At 47.1% G+C, this 24,155-nt stretch overlaps 1 protein-coding gene across 1 annotated transcript; it reads right to left on the minus strand.

Annotated features, from left to right (window-relative positions):
* Positions 1 to 1,246: 1,246 nt before the first annotated feature.
* On the minus strand, positions 1,247 to 16,123 carry LOC140185311 (zinc-binding protein A33-like). The gene is made up of 6 exons (XM_072238703.1): positions 15,713 to 16,123; positions 15,050 to 15,145; positions 14,398 to 14,631; positions 12,915 to 12,937; positions 12,709 to 12,827; positions 1,247 to 2,290 (listed from the first exon to the last, which is right to left on the minus strand). Exons 1-6 carry the CDS (start codon positions 16,121 to 16,123, stop codon positions 1,746 to 1,748), a joined length of 1,428 nt encoding a protein of 475 aa, XP_072094804.1. The 3' UTR covers positions 1,247 to 1,745.
* Between the last annotated feature and the right edge of the window lie 8,032 nt (positions 16,124 to 24,155).

Consider the following 24,155-nt stretch of genomic DNA (forward strand, 5'->3'; position numbering starts at 1 on the left):
GCTGAACGGCCTAATTCTGCTCCTGTGTGTTATGGCCTTACCAAGATTCACCCTGACCCCCCTCTCCCAGTCAGCACCGCCCCCACTTGTCCGATTTAACCTGTCTCAGTGCGGATAGACTTAAGGACCCGGGGGAGCTCAGGACCCGCCGCCCCGCGGCTGCTGCTGAATCCGTGGTGTTTCTGTTCCGTTGTCGGATGGGGTGAACGAGTTAAAATTAACGGATCGATAATTCTCATTTCGTGTTTATTTCACTCTCCGCACATTTATATTTACAGGGACTTTACTCCTGACGCCGGTCCCGGGACTCGACCCGATTACAGACCTGGAGCGGAACCGGAGCAGATTCTCAGCCACTGGTTTTCATCCCGAGGCCAGAAGAAAGGATGAAGTTTCCCCGTGAATTTATTCCCAGTGAAGGTGTGGAGATGGGACTTGGTCTCCGCGTTGTAAAATGAAACTGTCCCGGACACGTAACTGAGATGAACTCCCACCCTCCCGGGGATGGGACCGGCAGAGAGACGGGACTCAGGGGAGGGGAGACCAAAGAACACGTCACAATCCCGATGTAACACGTCATCATCCCGCCAGATGACCCAGAATCCGGTCTCCGGACTCAGTCTGACCTCTCCCTCCCTCTCCACAGACTCTGCGGCGACTCCCAGATACCAGACCCGATTCCACGTCACCTCCACCTCCCAGTAATGTCTCCCCGATGTGAATCCCTCCGATCCCAGTACACATTCCCAGTACATGCATCTCTTCCCGGTGTCAGGGAGATTCCTCAGGGTCCGGGTCAATCTCACACTCTTCCGATTCTCAGACACCTCGAGCCGCGGACTCGCCGTTTCCACATCCAGGGTGACAGAGACTGGGGGGAGAAGCAGAGAATTAGACAGTCCCCGGGGATCGGGGGGAGACTCGGGCAGCGCGGCCCCGGGGATCGGGGGGGGATTCGGGCAGCGCGGCCCCGGGGATCGGGGGGAGACTCGGGCAGCGCGGCCCCGGGGATCGGGGGGAGACATAGGCAGAGCGGCCCCGGGGATCGGGGGGGAGACTCGGGCAGCGCGGCCCCGGGGATCGGGGGGAGACTCTGGCAGCGCGGCCCCGGGGCTCGCGGGGGGGAGACTCGGGCACTGCGGCCCCGGGGATCGGGGGGAGACTCGGGCAGCGCGGTCCCGGGGATCGGGGGGAGACTCGGGCAGCGCGGTCCCGGGGATCGGGGGGAGACTCGGGCAGCGCGGTCCCGGGGATCGGGGGGAGACTCGGGCAGCGCGGCCCCGGGGATCGGGGGGAGACTCAGGCAGCGCGGCCCCAGGGATCGGGGGGAGACTCGGGCAGCGCGACCCCGGGGATCGGGGGAAAGGCCGCTAGGTCTCAGGCGAGGTCGGGTGGCCGACACGAACCTTTCCCGTGGTTTGACCGCACGAAACCGGGTGGACAACTAATGTCTCCCCAAGGGTTTTCCACTGGATGGAGAGCAGAGATTTCCCGATCAGACACAAAATGCTGGAGGAACCGAGCGGGTCAGGCAGGAGGTGTGGAGAGAGATGGACAGTCTACGTTTCAGGTCGACATCTTTCGACATCGCTGCTGAATCCGCGGTGTTTCTGTTCCGTTGTCGGACGCGGTGAACGAGTTAAAATTAACGGATCGATAATTCTCATTTCGTGTTTATTTCACTCTCCGCACATTTATATTTACAGGGACTTTACTCCTGACGCCGGTCCCGGGACCCGACCCGATTACAGACCCGGAGCGGAACCGAAGCAGATTCTCAGCCACTGGTTTTCATCCCCAGTCATGAAGAGAGGATAAAGTTTCCCCGTGAATTTATTCCCAGTGAAGGTGTGGAGATGGGACTTGGTCTCTGCATTGTAAAATGAAACTGTCCCGGACTGGTAACTGAGATATACTCCCACCCTCCCGGGGATGGGACCGGCAGGGAGACGGGACTCAGGGGAGATGATCACGTCACAATCCCGATGTAACACGTCACCAACCCGCCCGATCACCCAGAATCCGGTCTCCGGACTCAGTCTGAACCATCCCTCCCTCTCCACAGACTCTGCGGCGACTCCCAGACACCAGTCCCGATTCTCCGTCACCTCCACCTCCCAGTAATGTCTCCGCGATGTGAATCCCTCCGATCCCAGCACACAAGCCCAGTTTGTGAATCTCTTCCCGGTGTCAGGGAGATCACTCCAGGTCGCGATCCATCTCACACTCTTCCGATCCTCAGACACCTCGAGATACGGACTCGCCGTTTCCACATCCAGGGTGACAGAGACTTGGGGCAGAAGCAGAGAATTAGAGAGTCCCCGGGACGGGGGGAGACTCGGGCAGCGCGGCCCCAGGGATCGGGGGGAGACTCGGGCAGCGCGACCCCGGGGATTGGGGGAAAGGCCGCTAGGCCTCAGGCGCGGTCTGGTGGCCGACACGAACTTTTCCCGTGGTTTGACCCAACGAAAGCGGACGGACAACTAATGTCTCCCCTAGGGTTTTCCGCTGGACGGAGAGCAGAGATTTCCCGATCAAACAGACACAAAATGCTGGAGGAACCGAGCGGGTCAGGCAGGAGGTGTGGAGAGAGATGGACAGTATACGTTTCAGGTGGACATCTTCCCTCAAGGATAGAAATAGACAGCAGAAACGAGTGCAGGAAAGGGGTGGATTAAGATGGGAAAGGGGTGGGTGAATAGATTTAAACTGGAGGTCACGGAGGCCCATCGGCCCAACTCGTTTGTGCTAGCCAACTTGCTCTAGTGAGCTAGTCCCATTTGCCCATTATTCCTTTCATCTTTTCTTATCCACGGCCCTGCCAGGATGTATTTTAAAACATTCTCCCTGTACCCATATCTACAGTTGATGAAGGGCCCGGTGTAAACAGAGATAACCCTCTTCCCTGTCCACTGTACCATGAATTTTAGTGTCATTAACAAACCTACTAACTATGTCACCGACATTATCATCCAAATCGTTAATAGGAATGACAAACAACCCCGGCCCCAGCACTGACCTCTGCAGGTTACAGGCCTCCAGTCTTCTCTGTTTAAGAGACACTTGGACAGACACTTCAATAGACAAGGCACAGAAGGAGACTGACCTAATGCTGGCCAATGGGATGAATGTAGATGGGTAAATAGGTCAGCAGAGATGTGATGGGTCGAAGGGCACATTTCTATGCTGCACGGCGATGGCTCTGTGAACTGAATGGATAAGAACGCCCAAACCCCCCTCTCCCTACGGGTGCTGAGAATTCCAAACAGACAGTGACCTCTGACCCTTGACTCCTCAGACAGGAGAAACATCCTCCCTGTATCCTGCCTGTTGACCCCAGAAGAATTTTGTGTTTCCCTGAGATCTCCTCTCTTTCTTCTGAACAGGGAACAGAGAACATAGAACAGTACAGCACAGGAACAGGCCCTTCATTCAATGTTAACATTCATTTGTGAGTGTGAAGTGTGGAGTGGGGGAGTGTGAAGGTTCGAGACAGTAAAGGAGGTGATAATGGGAACCAGCAGTGGAGAGATAAATGTCAGATTGAACCAGAACCAGGTGGGGGAGGGGTGGAGAGCCTGTAAGTGAACTGTGCGTGTAGACGTAACGAGAAGCTGGCGGGGGACAAAGATGGAAATGAGGACGTCTTTGTCCCCTTTCCCACAACCCCATCGCCCGCAGCCTCTCATTTGGACGGGGGAGAATTTTCAGGGACCCTTAAACAACACAGGTCCTGATGCAGGATTTCAGCCTGAACCATCAACAGTTCACTCTTTTCCATAGATGCTTCCTTGCCTGCTGAGTTCCTCCAGCATTTTGTGTGTGTGGCTTCACCTTAAATATAGTCAATGAAATATATTCCCTGTGGCAGATTCACTATCCTGTGGATAAAGGAATTCCTCCTCATCTCTGTTCTAAATGGACACCCTCTCGTCGGAGGCTGTGCCTTGTGTTCTCGACCCAGCCGCTATAGGAAACATCCTTCCGACATCCACTCTCTCCGGGTAGGTGTCAGTGAGATCAGGCCAAGACCCTTCATCAGGACCTGTGTTGCTTGGATTACCAGCATCTGCAGATTTTCTCATGTTTGATTTTTAAAGCAGCAGTTGATATGTAAACTTCTTGATTAGTCAGGGTGTCAAATGTTATGGGGAGGAGGCGGGAGAGTAGAGTTGAGAGGGATATAAATCAGCCATTCTTCTAACCTCCCGTGAGTACAGCCCAAAACCATCAAACACTCCTCATATGTTAACTCTTTCATTCCCAAAATCATTCTTGTGAACCTCCTGGACCCTTTCCAATGCCAGCACATCTTTTCCGATATAAGGGACCCAAAATTGCTCAGAATACTCCGAGTGTGGTCTGACCAATGCCTTATAAACACTCAGAATGACATCCTATTCGAATCCTCTCGAAATGAATGCTAAAGTTGAGCTTGCTGAGCTTAACACTGACTCAAATTGCAATTAACCATCAGGGAATCCTGCACAAGGACACCCAAGTCCCTTCTGCGCCTCTGATTTTTGAATTTTCTCACTGTTTACAAAATCGTCTATGCCTTTATTCCGCCTGCCAAATTGCATGCACGACTTCCCTACTCGATAATCCATCTATCACATCTTTGTCCATTTTCGAATCTGTCTCTGTCTTTCCCCAGACTCTGAGCTTCTGCACCACTACCTTCCCCTTCACCTAACTTCATATCATCTGCAAACTTGGCCACAAAGGCAACAATTCTGTCATCCAAATCATTCTTTGTCTATCTCGGCTTTGTGTTCCTCGAAAAATTCAAACAGACTTGTCGGGCAAGATTTCCCCTTCAGGGAAGGCATCCCGTCTTTGCCCTATTTTATCATGTGCCTCCATGTCCCCAAAAGCAGTTCCATTAATACTGGACTCCAGCATCTTTCCAAGCACACCACATCCAGACTAACTCGCCTGTAATTTTCTTTCCTCAGCTGCTCTGCCTTCTTAAAGAGTGAAGTGACCTTTGCAATTTCCATTCGTCTTGAATGTCCAATTATCTAGTGATTCCTGAAAGATCATTACTAATGTCCCCATATTCTCTTCAGCTAACTCTTTCCGAACACTGGGGTGTAGTCCATCTGGTCCAGGTACCCTCAGACCTTCAATCTTCCCACGCACTTTCTCCTCAGCAACATCAACAACACTCAATTCTGTCCCCAGACACTCTCACATTTCTGACATACAGCTGGTATCTTCCACAGTGAGGATTGACACAAAATATTAAATAAGTACTTCGACAATGTATTTTGTCACACGTCTCCTCTCCAGTGTCACTTTCTTGGGGTCCAATATCCACTCTTGCCTCTCTTTTACTCTTTAGAGTTTTGTGTCCTCTTGAGTATTGTAGGCAAGCTTTCCCTCATATCTCATTTTCTCTCCTTCGGGCTTTGTAATTGCTTTCTGTTGATTATCAAAATCTCCTCAATACTTCAACATCCTGCTAATTTTTGCTCTATTGTATGCCCTCTCTTTCACTTTTATGCTGTCTTTGACTTTCCTTGTTAAACAAGGTTGCCTCATTCTCCGTGGATAATACTCCTCCGTCTTTGGGATTTATCTATCCAAATTGCCCCCAGAAATTCCAGTCTTTGTTGTTCTGCAATCATCCCTGCTGGCGTCCCCTCCCAATCTACTTTGGTCAGCTCTTCCCTCATGCCTCTGTAACTAACTTTGCTCCACTCTAATACCGATACATCTGACTTTATCTCCCTCTCAAACTTCAGGATGAATTCTATCATTTTATGATCACTGCTTCCTAAAGATTCTTTTCCCTTAGTCTCCCAAATCATAATCATTATAGAAACTCTACTCTAGAATTGCCTTTCTCCCATTGGGCTCAACCAGAAGTGGTTCTAAAAAGCTATTTTGGGGACATTCTACAAATTCCCTCTCTTGGGATGCAGCACCAACATGATTTTCCCAATCTACCTCCTTGTTGAAATCCCCCATTCCGACTGTCACATTGCATTTTTTTTCCATCTCCTGGTGTAATTTGTATCCCATTTCGATCCTGGCTACTATTTAGAGGCCTGTATATAATTACCATCAGGGTCTTTTTACCCTTGCAGTTTCTTAACTCTACCCACAATGACTCAACATCTTCCCATCCTATGTCACCTCTCTCTAAGGATTTTATTTCATTTTTTACAACAGACCCTCTCCATCCCCTCTGCCTACCTGCCTGTCCTTTGAACACAAGGTGTATCCTTGGATGTTGGGCTTCAACCAGCATCTCCTTTCAGCCACAACTCAGTGACGCCAACAACGTTATACCTGCCAATCTCTACCTGTGCTACAACATCATCTACCTTATTCCGTATACTGGAGCATTCAAATATAACACCTTCAGTCCTGTATTCATCAGCCTATTCGACACTGTCCACAGGAACTTAAGCAAGATCTATGATATCAATGATAGACCACAGTTCGGGTATTGTCTGCATTTCCACTTCCCCGAATATAGTGAAAGATAGAAACACTGAAAACATAGAACACAATACAGGCCTTTCGGCCCACAAAGCTGTGTTGAACATGTCCCTACCTTAGAACTACCTAGGCCTTACCCATGATCCTCTATTTTTATAAGCTCCATGTAGCCAATCATGAGTCTCTTAAAAGACCCTGTCGTTTCCACCTGCAGCACCACCACCAGCAGCCCGTTCCATGCACTCACCATTCTCTGCATAAAAAAACATACCTCCGACATCTCTGTATCTCCTTCCAAGCACCTTCAAACTATGCCCTCTCATGCTAGCCATTTCAGCCCTGGGAAAAAGCCTCTGACTGTCCACACGATCAATGCCTCTCATCATTTTGTACACCTCTATCAGGTCACCTCTCATCCTCCTTCGTTCCAAGGAGAAAAGGCCGAGTTCACTCTACCTATTCTCATAAGGCATACCGTCCCCGCCCCCCAGCAAAAACAGGCAACATCCGTGTAAATCTCCTCTGCACTCTTTCTATTGGTTTCCACGTCCTTCCTGTAGTTGTAGTGAGGTGACCAGAATTGAGCACAGTACTCCAAGTGGGGTCTGACCAGGGTCCTATATAGCTGCAACATTACCTCTCGGTTCTTATCCTTGCCATAGAGGGAGTACAAAGGAGGTTCACCAGATTGATTCCTGGGATGGCAGGACTTTCATATGAAGAAAGACTGGATGAACTGGGCTTGTACTCGTTGGAATTTAGAAGATTGAGGGGGGATCTGATTGAAACGTATAAGATCCTAAAGGGATTGGACAGGCGAGATGCAGGATGATTGTTCCCGATGTTGGGGAAGTCCAGAACGAGGGGTCACAGTTTGAGGATAGAGGGGAAGCCTTTTAGGACCGAGATTATGAAAAACTTCTTCACACAGAGAGTGGTGAATCTGTGGAATTCTCTGCCACAGGAAACAGTTGAGGCCAGTTCATTGGCTATATTTAAGAGGGAGTTAGATATGGCCCTTGTGGCTACGGGGGTCAGGGGGTATGGAAGGAAGGCTGGGGCGGGGTTCTGAGTTGGATGCTCAGCTATGATCATAATAAATGGCGGTGCAGGCTTGAAGGGCCGAATGGCCTACTCTTGCACCTATTTTCTATGTTTCTATGTTTCTATGTTAAACTCAATCCCACGATTGATGAAGGCCAGTGCACCGTATGCCTTTTAACCACAGAGTCAACCCGTGTAGGGCATCATTACACTGGACAGGAAGATTCAGGAGGATGCTACCAGGACTGGGGGGCTTGGATTAAAAGCGGAGAGTGGTTAAGCTTGGGCTATTTAGCTGTAGTGTAGGATGTTGAGGGATGACCCCTTATCGAGGTAAATACATTCATAATGGGCTGAGATAAAGTGAGTCTTTTTTCTGAGAAATAGGAGTACAGAACCAGAGGGCTCAGATTGAAAGTGAGTGGGGAATTTTTTATGAGGGATCTGTGGGGTAACATTCTCCCAGAGAGGGAGGTGGGCAGATGGAATTTGCTGTCAGATGCTGTAGAAACAGGTAAAATTAAAATATTTTAAGATGAAGTTACATAGGTACATAGATATGAAATGGTTAGAGGGATGTGGGACAAACATACACAAATGGGACATGCTCAGGAAGACATCTCAGTCTTGCAGATGGATGAAGTGGGCCGTGGGTTCAATATCCGTCAAACCCTCCCAGATCATCCTCCTGAGGAATCTCACCCTGGAGTCTGTCTGTGAACTGTTGATGTGACATCACGTCAGAGGGCAGCTCAATGCACAGAACAGACTGGGTAAGGACGGCAGATTTCATTCCTAAGTCAGAACGTGGGCCTATTTCTTTGGCCATGTGTCACACTCAGATATTATGTGTGAGTATGTGTGTGTGTTGATTGTGGTAAATATCAGTGTGTTTGTGCACATTGAAGTATTTCTATGTTACAGTGTGTCATCACATGTCTGGTGTGTGCTGACAATGTGTGACATGTGTGAGTTGTTTAAGCAAATAAATTACCGTGTCTGAAGAGAATAGTTTCTAGGTTACTGAAGGAAATATCAACGTACATTCCTGCGTCTCTGACTACAATCTGCCAATCCTTCCTGTGTATGTGTGTGTCGGGCTGTTTTGCCAGTCTGGTTATGCTGTCTGTGCTTCTCCTGAGATGAAATCCTGAACAATGTCAATGCTGGCTGTGTTGTCCGGGCTCATTCCCACAATGCTTCAATGTTGTGGTCTGATAACCATAAGCTCATAAAATATAGGAGCAGAATTTGGCCATTTGGCCCACTGTGACTGCTCCACCATTCAATCATGGCTGATCCTTTTCTTCTCCTCCTCAGCCCCACTCCCCGGCCTTCTCGCCACAACCTCTGAAACTGTGTGCAATCTAGAGCCTGTCAAGCTCGGCCTTAAATATGCCCAATGACCTGGCCTCCACGGCTGCCTGTGGTAACAAGTTCTGCAAATTCACCACCCTTTGGCTAAAGAAATTTCTCTGCGTCTCTGTTTTTAATTAAGACGCCCCTGTATCTTGAGGCTGTGCCCTCTTGTCCCAGACTCCCCCACTATGGGAAACATCCTTCCCACATCTACTCTGTCTTGGCCTTCCAACATTCAAAAGGTTTCAGTGAAATTCCAGTGAGTACAGGCATAGAGCTATCAAACGTTTCAAGTCTGATAACCCTTTCATTCCCAGAATCATCCTTGTGAACCTCCTCTGAACCCTCTACGATGTCAGCACATCCTTTCTCAGATGAGGAGCCCAAAACTGTTCACAATGCTCAAGGTGAGGCCTCACCATTGCCTTATAAACCCTCAGCATCACATCCCTGCTCCTGTATACTAAACTCCTGGAACTGAATGCTAACATTGCATTTACCTTCCTCACAACTGACTCTACCTGCAAGTTAACCTTCAGGGTGCCCTGCAGAAACACTCCCACATCCATCTGCATCTCAGATTTTTGAATTGTCTCCCCATTTTCAATAATCTGCATATTATGTCTCCTACCAAAGTGCATGACCATGAATTTCCCAGCATTGTGTATCATTTGCCACTTTCTTGCCCAGTCTCCTCATCCAAGTCCTTTGAAGCCTACCTGTTTTCTCAACACTACCGGCCCCTCCACCAATCTTATTATATGCCAACGCGTCCTATCTTGTCCAGTATCACCAAGTATTCCATAGCCTCATACTTAACAATTGACACTAATGTCTTCCCACCCACAGAGGTGAGGCTAACTGGTCTATAACTTAATTTCTGCTGCCTTCCTCATGACTAAGAGTTGGGTGACATTTGTAATTTCCAGTCCTCTGGCACCATACCAGAGTCCAATGATTTTTGAAAGATCATTTCAAATGCCTCCACAATGTCTACCGCTACCTCTTTCAGAACACTAGGGCGCAGTTCATCTGGTCCGGGTGACTTATGTACCTTTAGGCCTTTCAGCTTTTTGAGCACCTTCTCCTTTCTAACAGTAACTGCACTCACTTCTCTTCCCTCGCACTCTTCAGCATCTGGCACAGTGCCAGTGTCTTCGACAGTGAAGACTGATGAAAATACTCATTTAGTTCATCTATCATCTCTTTGTCCCCTGTTATTATATATCCAGCCTCATTTTCTAGTGGTCCTATATCCACTCTCATTTCTATTTTATTTTTTCACAATACTTGAAAATCAATTTGATATTGTTTGTTTGTTTGACCTGCTGAGTTCGCCAGCAACTTTGATGTGTGTGCTTGATATTGTTTGCTTACTTGTTTTATAAAGAGAGGTGTGTAAAAAGGGCCTGAAGGATCATTGGAGACCCAAGTCACCCCAACAACAAACTGTACCAGTCGCTACCATACAGGAACTGGTTCCGCAGCATAAAAGCCAGAACCAACAGGGTCCGGGGACAGCTTCTTCCACCAGGCCATCAAACTGATTAACTCGTGCCGAGACAACTGTATTTCTATGTTATATTGGCTGGAATGTTATACATATTATTTTTCATAAATTACTATAAACTGCACATTTAGACGGAAGATTTTTCCTGCTCGTTTATAGAAAGGATGTAAGTAATAAAGTCAATTCAATTCAATTCCATATTTCATTTTTCCCCTCCCAATCATTTTTTTTCAGTTCCTCTCAGTAGGTATTTAAAAGCCTCCCAATTCTCTGTCTTCCTATTAATTTTCACTTTGTTGTATGCCCACTCTTTTGCATTTACATCAGCATTATCAGCCACAATTGTACTATTTTGTCATTTGAGTATTTATTTACTTTTGGAATATATCTATCCTTCACCTTCCTCATTTTCCCAGAATCTGATATCATTTGTGCTCTGCTGTCATTCTGGACAACATCTCTCCCCAATTTACTTTGGCCGGCTCCTCTTTCAGACCACTGTAATTTCTTTTACTCCTCTGGAATACTACAACGTCAGACTTTACTTTTTCCTTATCAAATCTCAAGTTGAACTCAGTCATGTTGTGAGCATTGCCTCCTCAGGTTTTTTTCCTAAGATATCACCTCTGGTTCAATACATAACACCCAATCCAGTAGAGCTGTTCCCCCAGTTGGCTCAACGACAAACTGCACTAAAAAGTTATCACACAGCATTCAACAAATTCACTCTCTTGAGATCCATTATCAATCTAATTTTCCCAATTGACCTGCTTGTTGAATTCTCCCATGACTATTGTAACATTGTCTGTTTCATTGGCCTTCTCTATTTCCAGTTGTAATCTGTGGTCCACATCCAGCTACTGTTGGGATCCTGTATGTGACTGTCATCAGTGTCATTTTCACTTCTGAATTTCCTTAACTCAACCCACAAGGAATCAACATCTTCCAATCCTATGTTACATCTTTCTATTGATTTACCAGGAGAACCATATCAGCCCCTCTGCCTACCTTCCTATACCACTGATACAATGTGTAACCTTGGACATTCATCTCCCAACTACAACCATCCTTCAGTCATGATTCAGTGATGGCCACAACTTCATACCTGACAATCTGTAATCGAGCAACAAGATCATCCACCCTATTTCTCACACTCCATGCATTGAGATATAACACTTTGGGTACTGTATTTCCTATCCTTTTTCATTCTGCATCCCTAATGCACTGATACTCACCCAGCTGGCTGCAGTTTTGTCCTCGTATCTGGCTGCCCCATCTGACAGTCTGACTGCACACTATCTTTGCATTTTTACCATCAATCCTACCCCTTCACTCGTTCCTAACCACCCCCCCCCAACAAATTAGTTTAAACCCTCCCCAACAGCTCTATCAAACCTCCCTGTGAGAATATTGTTCTCCCTCGGGTCCAGGTGCAACCCATCCCTTTTGAGCAGGTCATTTCTCCACCAGAAAAGATCCCAATGATCCAAAAACCTGAAGCCCTGCCCCCTGCACCAGCTTCTCAGGCATGCTTTAATCTGCCAAATTATCCTGCTTCTACCCTCACCAGCACGTCGCACAGGCAGCAGTCCAGAAATTATAAACCTGAAGGTACTGCTTCTGAGCTTTCTACCAAGCTCTCCAAATTCTATTTTCAGGACCTCTTTGTTTTTACTTCCAATGTCATTGGTCCCAAAATATACCAACATATCCAGCTGTTTTCTCTCACTCTCTAAAATGCTGCAGACACGAACCGAGGCATCCCTGATTCTGGCACCTAGGAGGCAACATACCATTCGGGTGTCCCATTCACATCCACTGATTCTCCTGTCTGTTCCCGATTGAGTCCCCAATCACTACCGCTCCCCTCTTTTCCCTCGAACAATAGTGAGAGTTGCAGATCCAGAAGGGGAAAGACCTGCGTCAATCAGAGTCTGCACTCACAGTCAAAGGACTTGTGCATTTTTCTGACAAGCCCGGTGACCACAGCCCACTTTTATTCCCTGCAATATCATCAAGCCAGTATTAATTTCTCAGCTCCTGTGGTAGGATTCAAACTCATGTCTAGGTGTGTTAGTGCAGTGGCCTGGGATCGGGACACAGTGGTTCATCTGCCAGTCCTGTGTATTGGTTGTATTGTGGCTCTGTGCTGGTGTGTTCAGGGGTCTGACATCTCCAGCTGACCATGTGACAGTGACGCCCCCCCCCCCCCCCAGTCGGTGGGGTTGATGTGGAATAGACTTCAGTTCCACTTCAACCCAATATTACAGCAATCTTTGCCTCAAAATTGAACTTAATTGTGATCTCACAAACAAGTAGAAATGAATCTTTGTAAGTTTTACCTCGATTAATGGCATCAAGTGTTTCTCTCAGCATTGTGTTCAGCAAATAGAGGTGATCAAATTTTTCCACCGGTAGGGCCTCATCTGTCACTGACAATTCCGGGACATCATCATTAATCCTGTAAATAGTAAACTGATGGTGATAAACTGCTATTCTACACTATTTTACAAATCCATACAGGGTTTCAGTAAAGAGCATGTCTTACCTCCTGTTCTGACGAGCTTCCTCCTGAAAGAAATAAAACACAAATCTGAATAGACTGAGACTCTCGACATCCTGAATTTCATCCAAACCATTACAAGGCGTTGAAAATTCCCACTCCTGCAGTCACTCACACACACACACAGACAATGCAGAACCAGGGGTTGAAAATTCCCACTCCTGCAGTCACTCACACACACAGACAATACAGAACCAGGGGTTGAAAATTCCCACTCCTGCAGTCACTCACACACACAGACAATGCAGAACCAGGGGTTAAATTACAGGGTATTTCTCTGAAAGCTGGGCCATTACTGAGAGGATGAAACTTGCAAGGAAGACAGGACAGGTCATGTATTTTCATCTGGATGAAGCGTTAGAATGATGAGATGGGCGAACTCAAATCAGTGATGGATTTGACAATGAATCCAATATGAAAATTAGTGAGGAGGATGTGGAACTACCTGGCACAGGAGTAGTTGAAGCGGAACAGCAGAGATTGAATGTCATGGGTAAACTAGAGAAACAGATGAGGGACCGTGGAGATCAGAGCACTGTCGCTGGGTGTGGCGAGTAGGTGGGAGGAGGCTTGTGAAGCAGGGAAATTGATAACAGAATATGGACCGAATGGCCTGTTTATGATGGAGAATGGGATATAATCCCGTGTGAAACTTATCTGAAGATGTAGAGTCAGTGAATGTTTCTGTAATCTGACGGAAACCGGATATAGTGGATAAATCTGATGTGTGGGTGACATTCTTTGTTCTCAGTGATTGACAGAGAGATCCTCACACCCACCGCACCAGACACACTGACAGTCTGTGACTGGAACTGTGTGTCAATGTGAGATTTAGAGAATATTTAATGTGATAATCAAAGACACAATCAGCGGCTCTGCATTATAATCAGAGTAAATCATTTCAGAGAAGATTGGATTCTGTTCTGTGATGTACAGAAGTTGTGGAAGTCCAGTTTTGGGACAATAGTAGCACTGAATGGTTGTATCAATTGTCTGGTGAGACAGTTTACTGCCGTTTGTAAATGTTGTGTGTAGGAGTAACACATCTGTTTTCAATCTGCATTGTATTCTGAGTTACATGGTTATTATGGTAACTAGTCACGTGAGTGGGGTGTGGTAAAAGGAAAAGGTGAGGTATTAGTACTTTGTTCTGGGCTGTTTTGAGCTGTGGACAGATGGATGGCATACCTTTTGTTGACCAATTCGTTGCAGCTTAATTTACGATTAATTACGCTAGTTTCATCGCTTCAAGATTGTATGTTGCTATTGAAGGATCGAATACATATCTTCGACATTTTGGAACATGATTATTGGAGTGATCGGGAGGTGCAACATACAAGTGTAACAATCTGTGCGAGGTCGCCAGCAGCGGCAACTGATTTGTTAGAAATGGCCACTGTTTACTTCAAATATTCCACTGTTCATTTAGTGTCCTTTGACAGAAATAAATTGAAATATAATCCCTCACCTTGAGAAATATCACACTGTCTTTTCGATCCATCTGTTCCTTTATCTTTGAGATTTCCTCCTGAAGAATCCTAATATTCTTTTGTATCTCTTGAAGATTTTTCTCCATTGGATTTAGAATCCTCGCCTCATCCATCCTGAGATTCCTGAGTACGCTCTGCTCTTTCTCAGTGATAATCTGGCGCAGTTCAGCAAACTGGGATGTAATGTGGGTCTGAATGCTGTTGGACTGTTCCTGTCGAATGAAAGGTGAAGATCAATGTACCGTATTGCTGTGTTGTATTTGCTTATGACAGTAAGGTGACCATTCGGTCCTTTGAAATCCATGCTAGTTCTGAGAGCATTCCCGTCAACCCCATTCCCTCAAGTTTTCCTGAAACCTATTCCCGCTCATTGACCCATTAACTCCCAGCTGATTCACATACACCCTCCCCCACCTTCACGGGGTTAATTGTAATTAACCATTTTTCCAGTATGTCCTTGGGATGTGTCTGAAACTGTCGTGGTCACAGGGAGAACATGCAAACTCCAGACAGACAGCACCAGAGGTCAGGATCGAACCCAGGTCACTGGAGCTGCGATACTCTGCTATTCCGCATTAAAGGGAGCAAAACTATCGATTAATATCAGAAATTCCGCTCAGGAAGCCTCACCCGAACTCCGGAAATCTTCTCTTTCTGTTGCTGCTCCTTTTCCCGGAAGTCTGATTTCTTTTTTGTGAGAGAGTCTAAGGAAGATTTAAGCTGATCCTGGAAGTCAGAGAGAGAAGGAAAAAGTAACAGAAAAAGATGGATCATAAGAAACAGGTGATCAAACCCGATTATCGCACAAAATGCCGGAGGAACTCAGTGAGTCAGGCAGCATCTATGCAGGGGAAATAAACAGTCGACGTTTCGGGATGAGACCCTTCATTAGCACTGGGAAGGAATGGGGCAGAAGCCAGAATAAAAAGCTTGGGGGTGAGAACCAGCTGACAGGTGACGGGTGAGACGTGAGGGGGAATGTGGGGGAGGTAATGAAGTGAGAAGCTGAGAGGGGACAGGTGGAAGAGGAAAAGAGCTGAAGAAGGATTCTGATATGAAAGGACAATCGACCATGGAAGAAACGGGAGGAACTGGGGCTGTTTGAACCCTGAATGGTGACGAGGGAGTCGGGTGTAGCACTTGTCCTGCTTGCAGGTGTCAATGCCAGGAGGTAGATCAGTGGCGAGGAGCGAGTGGATAAGCGAGTTACATCGAGAGAGATCCCCACAAAGAGCGGAGAGTTGGACAGGACAAGGGAGGATGGGGTGAAAATCAAATTCAGGTTAGTTTTACCTTGTAGATTTTAACAGCTTCTTTAATCGGCATGAAGCGGTGCTCTCTGTGTTTCTGCGCAACTGCACAGATCAGACAGATCAGTGTCTTGTCCGTTTCACAAAACAGCTTCGGTTCTTCCTCATGTTCCTCGCAGTGAAGTTTACTTTCCTTCCCTTTCCGATTTAGGTTTAGATTTCGAGCTTTTTCAGCCAGATTTGCTAAGGCCCGATTTACCCTGAGGGTGCGGTCAGCAAACACCTCTCTACATTCCGGGCGGGAGTTTCTCTCCTCCCTTTCCCAACACCGTGTGATACAAGAGCGACAGAAGTTGTGCCCACACTCCAGTGTAACCGGATCGGTGAAGAAATCCAGACAGACGGGACAAATTACCTCTTCGGTCCAGCTCTCGGCCGGTCCTTTCGAAGCCATGTTAACTCGCGGCACTTCCTGATTCAGAATGCTTTCACTTTCGGGGAGCTGCTGATCCCCTGCAGTACCGCGATTGTCCACTACACGCGCTGCAGTCCTAGGGAATTAAAGTGATGTTGCTGTCTGTGGGAAGGAATTGTGGTATCTGTATCAGGGAGGGATCAGAAACAGATTAAGCAGGTCTGAACAGAAATGAAAACTTGGCAATGGACTGCCCAAGCCCGGCTGCAAAAGGATGAGGGTCGGGAATGGGGCGAGTAACCCCATGCCGTAAAAACCCAATGAGACAGAAACGTCAACTGAATCTCACAGGCTTCATCCCTGAGATCGGAAGGACCTTCCCTGGGAAGACGACTGTGGTGAAAGGAGAAGCCACAGGGCCGATCAGCCTTCGCCCTGGACAGGGGACTGTGGTGAGCTGCTGGTCGGGGCCTGTGTCCCAGTAGGCGTGATGGGCGAAGGAAGAAGCAGGACAGAGATGAAGCTGGAGAGAAGAGCCTGGATCAGTGTGAGGCGGGACTGAAAGGGACAAGCTCTGAAAAGAGAGGCACAAGAGACTGCAGATGCTGGAATCTCGAGTAAGAAACGTGATGTTGGAGAAATTCAGCGGGTCAGACAGCATCTGTGGACAGAAATGTACAATCGACATTCCAGGCCGGGGTCCTTCATCAGGACTGTCTCAACCCAAAGTGTCGATTGTGAAAAAAGTGCAAAGGTAAACCTGTGCTTTAGAAGCTAAACATGAATGGGTGTGGCCATTCGGCCCCTCACGCCTTTTCTGCCCTTCGTTCAAAACATGCCTGATCTTCGACCTCAGCGCCACTTCTCCACAGTGTTTCCGTCACCGCTGTAGCCCTAAATTTGCCTTTTGAATTTAGAAACATTGTGGAGAAAATGCCACAGATTCACAGCACTCTGGGTGAGGAAATTTCTTCTCATCTCTGTCCTGTGAGCCTGTGTCTGTCTCAGTCAGACCACCTGTTACTTCTCTAATTTTGAGAGAGTCCCAGCCTGTATAATCTCTGCGAGGACACAACCACCCCCACCCCATCAGCCAATCTGGGAAACCTTCTCTTCATTCCCTTCATCCTGAAGGCTGACTCGGGGAGGGAGACCAGACCTGTGCACAGTGCTCCATGTCCGCTCTCACCAGGACCTCATCTGCAGTCGCATGTAAATGTCTGGGCACCCCTGGTCAAAATTTCTGCGACTCTGAATAGTTCAGTGAGTAGAATCTGAATTGATCTCCAAAAGTCATAGAATTAAAGATGAAACATTATTTTCAACATTTTAAGCAAGATTAGTGTATTATTTATGTTTTGTACAATTTTAGAGTGAAAAAACTGGAAAAGAGCACCATGCAAAGATTTGAGCTCTCATTTAACTTTTACCAAGGTCTCAGCAGCTTGTTAGGGCTATGGCTTGTCCATGATCATCGGTAGGATAGGCTAGGTTATGCAAATTTCAAAGGTTTATAAATACCCTGAATCCTCAAACCTTGTCCCAACAATCAGCAGCCATGGGCTCCTCTAAGCAGCTGCCTAGCACCCTGAAAATTAAAATAGTTGGTGCCCACAAAGCAGGGGAAGGCTAAAAAAAGATAGCAAAGCGTTTTCAGGTAGCCGTTTCCACAGTTCGATAGATTAGATTAGATTAGATTATGAGGACACACAGTCCTCTTTTATTGTCATATAGTAATGCACGCATTCAGAAATGATACAATGTTCCTCCGGTGTGATATCACAGAAACACAAGACAAACCAAGACTGAACAACTGACAAAAAACACATAATTATAACATATAGTTACAACAGTGCAAAGCAATACTGTAATTTGATAAAGAACAGACCATGGCACGGTTAAAAAGTCTCAAAGTCTTTCGAAAGTCCCATCATCTCACGCAGACGGTAGAAGAAAGAAAAACTCTCCCTGCCATGAGCTTCCAGCGCCGCAAACTTGCCGATTCAGCATCCTAGAAGCACCCGACCACAGCCGACTTGAGCCCGTCCGAAAACTTCTAGCCTCCGACCAGCCCTCTGACACCGAGCACCATCTCCGCCAAGCGCTTCGACCCTGGCCCCGGTAACAAGCAAGAGGCAAAGCCGAGGATTTGGGACCTTCCCCTCCGGTGATTCTCGATCACACAGTAGCAGCGGCAGCGAAGTGGGCATTTCAGAAGTTTCTCCAGATGTTCCTCCGTGCTTCTCACGTCTGTCTCCATCAAATCAGGATTGTGCATGGTAGCTACTTACAAATACGATATCATTTCGGAGATCATAATGTAATTAAGAAATGCAGCTAACAGGAACAGTGGAGGTCAAGCTGAGGTCTGCAAGACCAAGGAAACTTTCCGAGAGAACTGCTCGTAGGATTGCTAGAAAGGCAAATCAAACCCCCCGTTTGAATGCAAAAGACCTTCAGGAAGATTTTGCAGACTTTGGAGGGGTGGTGCACTGTTCTACTGTGCAGTGACACCAGCACAAATATGACCTTCATGGAAGGGTCATCAGAATAAAATGTTTCCCGTATCCTCACTACAAGATTCATCGTCAGAAGTTTGCAAAGGAAAATCTAAACAAGCTTGATGTATTTTGGAGACAAGTGCTGTGGACTGATGAACTTAAAATAGAACTTTTTGGCCGCAATGAGCAAAGGTATGTTTGGAGAAAAAAGGGTGCAGAATCTCATGAAAAGAACCCCTCTCCAACTGTTAAGCACAGGGGTTTGATCATGCTTTGCGCTTGTGTTGCAGCCAGCAAATTCTGGAAGCAAGAGTCACACCGTCTGTAAAAAAGCTGATGGTGAAAAGAAGATGGCTTCTACAACAGGTTAATGATCCTAAACACACATCAAAATCCAGAATGGACTACCTCAAGAGGCACAAGCTGAAGGTCTTGCTATGGCCCTCACTGTCCCCAGACCTAAACAGTATCAAGAATAGACCTCAAAAGAGCAGTTCAAGAGGGCCCAAGATTCTCACAGAACCAGGAGCCTTTTGCAAGGAAGAATGGGTGAAAATCCCTCAAACAAGAATTGAAAGACTCTTAGCTGGCTACAAAAAGCATTGACAAGCTGTGATTCTTGCCAAAGGCAGTGTTACTAAGTACTGACCATGCAGGGTGCCCAAACTTTCGCTTTGGGCCTTTTTCCTTTTTTGTTATTTTGAAACTGTAAAAGATGGAAATAAAAAAGTAATCTTGCTTAAAATATTAAAGAAATCTGTCATCTTTATGCCTTTTGGAAATCAGGTCATCTTTTGCTCGCTTAGTTATTCACAGTAACAGAAATTTTGACCAGGGGTGCCCAAAATTTGAATGCCACTCTATCTTTAGCATCAATGACAGAATGAATTGCTTCCCACAGGCAGAACAGGTGGAGCACCTGATTATGGTGTGAACTTGCTGATGTATCTTTTGGTTGGATGACTGAGTAGTTCCCCTCCCACACACAGAGCAGGTGAATGGCCTCTCTCTACTTCACTGGTACGTCTGGGGGTAGGCAATGAGTGAATCCCTTCCCACACTGAGAGGAGAATGATATCTCACTGCAATCAAATCTCTGGCAATTCAGAAAGGTGAATAAGATGATAAGGGCAGAGGCTTTTTTTCCCCAAGACTGAAATGGCCCACATGACGGGGCATAGTTTTAAGGTGCTTGGAAGTAGGTACAAAGGGGATGTCAGAGGTAAGTTTTTCACAGAGAGCGGTGGGTGTGTGGAATACACTGCGAAAGTGGGAGAGGTGGATATAATTGGGTATTTTAAGAAACTCTCAGATAGATACATGGAGCAAGGAAAAGTAGAGGGCTATGTGGTAGGGAATTCCAGGCAGTTTCTCAGTTAGGTTGCACGTTCGGCACTACATTCTGGGCCGAAGAGTGTGTAATGTAGATTTCTATGTTTCTATATGAACTTCTCATCTTCTAACAAGGCAAAGATCAGGCATCCAGAGTGACCATCAAATTCTCTGACTGTATTTCTGTCTGTATGAGAATGGGCTGTTTCTGCCTTCAATCAAACCGTGACTTGGTTCAATTTGTCCTGTCCTTTGGTATTATTTCAAGTTCTGGTCATGTTCCACAACACTACAAAGAGAACTTGTTTCTACATGTCTGATCCTGGAGATTTTCTAATTCCTTGGATCCCCCCCCTCCCCAGCTGATCGACAGTGATGAACCCATTGATAGCAATGCCGTGAAAGTAGTTATTCTCATCGGAGTGCGGCACATTTATGATGTGCAAGCCATAAGTCACTTGTCATCGAGGACAAAGCTGTTTAATATCGTTATTTACCCAGAGAGAATTAAAGCTGACGGAGGGATATTTTTTTTGCCATACAGCACTAGTTGACATTTTTACTGATTAGAAGGTGGACTGTTCCATCCGAGATTAACTGGGAATTATATTTTTGTTCCGAGTTACTAATCCTCGCGTTTAGATAGCTGGAACTGGGCAGTGTTTGGGAGATACATTCGCTCTCATTTCATCCGACTGCACCAGGACAACGCTTGGTAGTGTCATCCATGGCCGCCTCGTTACCCAGAAGGCCCCATGAACGAGAAACCTGTCTGTCAGCCACAGACAGAACCACTGATGCGCATGCGCCGCAAAATGGCGGCGGCTCCAACGCTCACCAACCGAAACTCCGCGAGGCCCGGGTACAGACCGTGGGGCTCAGAAAGAGGGAACGGACCGGGGCTGTCCTGGGGTGCGGGACCAGTGCGGCAGGAGTTCACAGTACTAGCCCTTCAATCGCGGTTCAGACGCCGGTGATTAATTTCCGACCAGAGACCCCTCCTACCTACGGCTGAACCCCGTGAGCCTCTCGTCTACTGAGCGCATGCGCAATAGTTGGGATGACCGCATAATTCTGCGCATGCGCATGTGAGCAAACAGGAGTAAATCTGCAGACGCGGAAATCCAAAGCAACACGCGGAAAATGCTGGAGGAAAGTCGGGGGCGGACAGCAACGTGGAGAGGGGTGAACAGTCGGCGTTTTTAGAACAAGATCCTTCTTCAGGACTGGAAAGGAAGGGAGAGAGTAAGAATGTGGGGGGAGCTAATGTGATTGGGCAACCCGGGAGAGGGTGAGGGGTGAAGTAAAGAGCTGGGAAGTTGATTGGTGAGAGATAAAGGGCTGGAGAATAATAATAATAATAATCAATACTTTATTGATCACGAGTGGGAAATTCATTCGTTTCAGCTGCAAAATCTAAAAACACATTTAGCAGCGTGCAAACTTTACTGAAGATGAAATAGAGAATAATCATATACACAATGATGTAAAATGTGCAATAACAATGAATGAAACAATAATGCAGAGACTATAGATCTATGATGTGTGTTCACCTGTCGCAGAAAGATGAACTGTTGCATTTGGGACGAAAGATTTTCTGTTGTGATGCAGCGGAGTTGACTGAGTCTGTTCGAAAGGGGTCGGGGGCTTTGCTGCCTGTTCAGTAGGTCATGGAGAGGATGTGACAGATTGTTCATAATCGATAACAGTTTGTTTAGTGACCTGCACTCCACCACTCACTCGAAAGAGTCCGGTTTGTGGCCAAGGATGGATCCAGCCTTTTTGATCAGATTATTTTATCTTTTTGCATCACCAACACCGATGCTGCTCCCCCAACAGAAAGCAGCAAAGAAGAGTGCACTGTCTACAACAGATTGGTAAAATACCTGCACAGACCTTCCTCACACATTCAAGGATCTCGACTTCCTTAGAAAATAGAGTCTGCTCGTCCCCTTCTTTTAAACAGTCTTTGTGTTGGTTTTCCAGTCGTGTCTTTTGCTGAGGTGAACCCCTAAGTAACTGTACACCTCCGCCACAGTAACCTCTTCCTCCAGAATGTATACAGGACTCGTCACAGTCCTCTCCCTCCAGAATGTATACAGGACTCGTCACAGTCCTCTCCCTCCAGAATGTATACAGGACTCGTCACAGTCCTCTCCCTCCAGAATGTATACAGGACTCGTCACAGTCCTCTCCCTCCAGAATGTATACAGGACTCGTCACAGTCCTCTCCCTCCAGAATGTATACAGGACTCGTCACAGTCCTCTCCCTCCAGAATGTATACAGGACTCGTCACAGTCCTCTCCCTCCAGAATGTATACAGGACTCGTCACAGTCCTCTTCCTCCAGAATGTATACAGGACTCGTCACAGTCCTCTCCCTCCAGAATGTATACAGGACTCGTCACAGTCCTCTCCCTCCAGAATGTATACAGGACTCGTCACAGTCCTCTTCCTCCTAAAATCAATAACCATATCCTGGTTTTGGTCATATTGACCCACCCAGCCCACACACTTTTCGTCCCCTCTTCCCTCCAGGAGAAGGCTCAGGAGTTTGAAGACTTGTTTGGCCAGATTTGGGAACAGCTTCTTTCCAACTGTGATAAGACTGCTGAACAATGCTGACCCGGATCTGGGCCGTACCCTCCAAATATCCGGACCTGCCTCTCGTTTTTTTTGCACTACCTTACTTTCCATTTTTTCTATTTTCTATTTATGATTTATAATTTAAATTTTTAATATTTACTATCAATTTGTAATTCAGGGAGCGGGAAGTGCAGAATCAAATATCGCTGTGACGATTGTACATTCTGGTATCAATTGTTTGGTGACAATAAAGTATAAAGTATTCAGGAGCAGGTGATTCCTCCTTCACAAACCTGTCCGCCAGTTCTCTGCACTCCGACTCCTGCCCATCTCTGATACACCAACTACCGCAGAGTTATCAGAGAACTTCTGCAAGTGGCCAGACTCAGAGTTGTACTGAAAGTCTGAGGTGTTCAGTGTGAACAGAAACGGAGACAGGACAGTCCCTTGTGGGGCTCCAGTGTCACTCACCTCCACCTCAGGCAGAGAACCACCCAGCGGTACAAACTGGGGTCTATCAGTCAGGTAGGCAGTAATCCAGGAGACGGTGAATTTGTCTACACCCATCCTTTGCAGCTTCTTGCTTTGAAAACTTGGCTGGATTGTATTGAAGGAACTAGAGAAATCAAAAACAGTGATTCTCACAATGCCACCAGCATCATCCCGGTGGGAGTGGGCTCGCTGCAACAGGGAGATGATGGTATCATCCACTCACTCATGAGGTTGGTAGGCAAACTGTAGAGGGTCCAAGGTAAGTAAGGACCAGCCTCTCCATCACCTTCATCAAATGAGGGCAATTGGTCTGTAGTCATTAAGTTGAGAAGGAGTCGCCGTATTGGGTAAAGGAACCAAGCAGGAAGTCTTCCCCAGCACCGGTATCTTTTCCTGACTCAGTCTCAGATTGTAATGGTGCTGCAAAATACCAGAGAACAGGATCGTACAGGCCTTCAGTACCCTGGGGCTGATACCGACAGGGTCAGCAGATGTAGTCTCTCCCCCTGTCTCCTACCCTGAACTGCAGTCACTGTCAGACGGAACAGCAGATGTAGTCTCTCCCCCTGTCTCCTACCCTGACCTATAGTGACTGTCAGACGGGTCAGCAGATGTAGTCTCTCCCCCTGTCTCCTACTCTGACCTACAGTCACTGTCAGAAGGGTCAGCAGATGTAGTCTCTCCCCCTGTCTCCTACCCTGAACTGCAGTCACTGTCAGACGGAACAGCAGATGTAGTCTCTCCCCCTGTCTCCTACCCTGACCTATAGTGACTGTCAGACGGGTCAGCAGATGTAGTCTCTCCCCCTGTCTCCTACTCTGACCTACAGTCACTGTCAGAAAGGTCAGCAGATGTAGTCTCTCCCCCTGTCTCCTACCCTGACCTACAGTCACTGTCAGACGGGACAGCAGATGTAGTCTCTCCCCCTGTCTCCTACCCTGACCCGCTGTCACTGTCAGACGGGACAGCAGATGTAGTCTCTCCCCCTGTCTCCTACCCTGACCTACAGTCACTGTCAGACGGGTCAGCAGATGTAGTCTCTGCCTCTGTCTCCTACCCTGACCTGCAGTCACTGTCAGACGGGTCAGCAGATGTAGTCTCTCCCTGTCTCCTACCCTGATCTACAGTCACTGTCAGACGGGTCAGCAGATGTAGTCTCT

The sequence above is a fragment of the Mobula birostris genome, chromosome 20 (assembly GCF_030028105.1).
Source record: "Mobula birostris isolate sMobBir1 chromosome 20, sMobBir1.hap1, whole genome shotgun sequence".
Taxonomy (NCBI): domain Eukaryota; kingdom Metazoa; phylum Chordata; class Chondrichthyes; order Myliobatiformes; family Myliobatidae; genus Mobula; species Mobula birostris.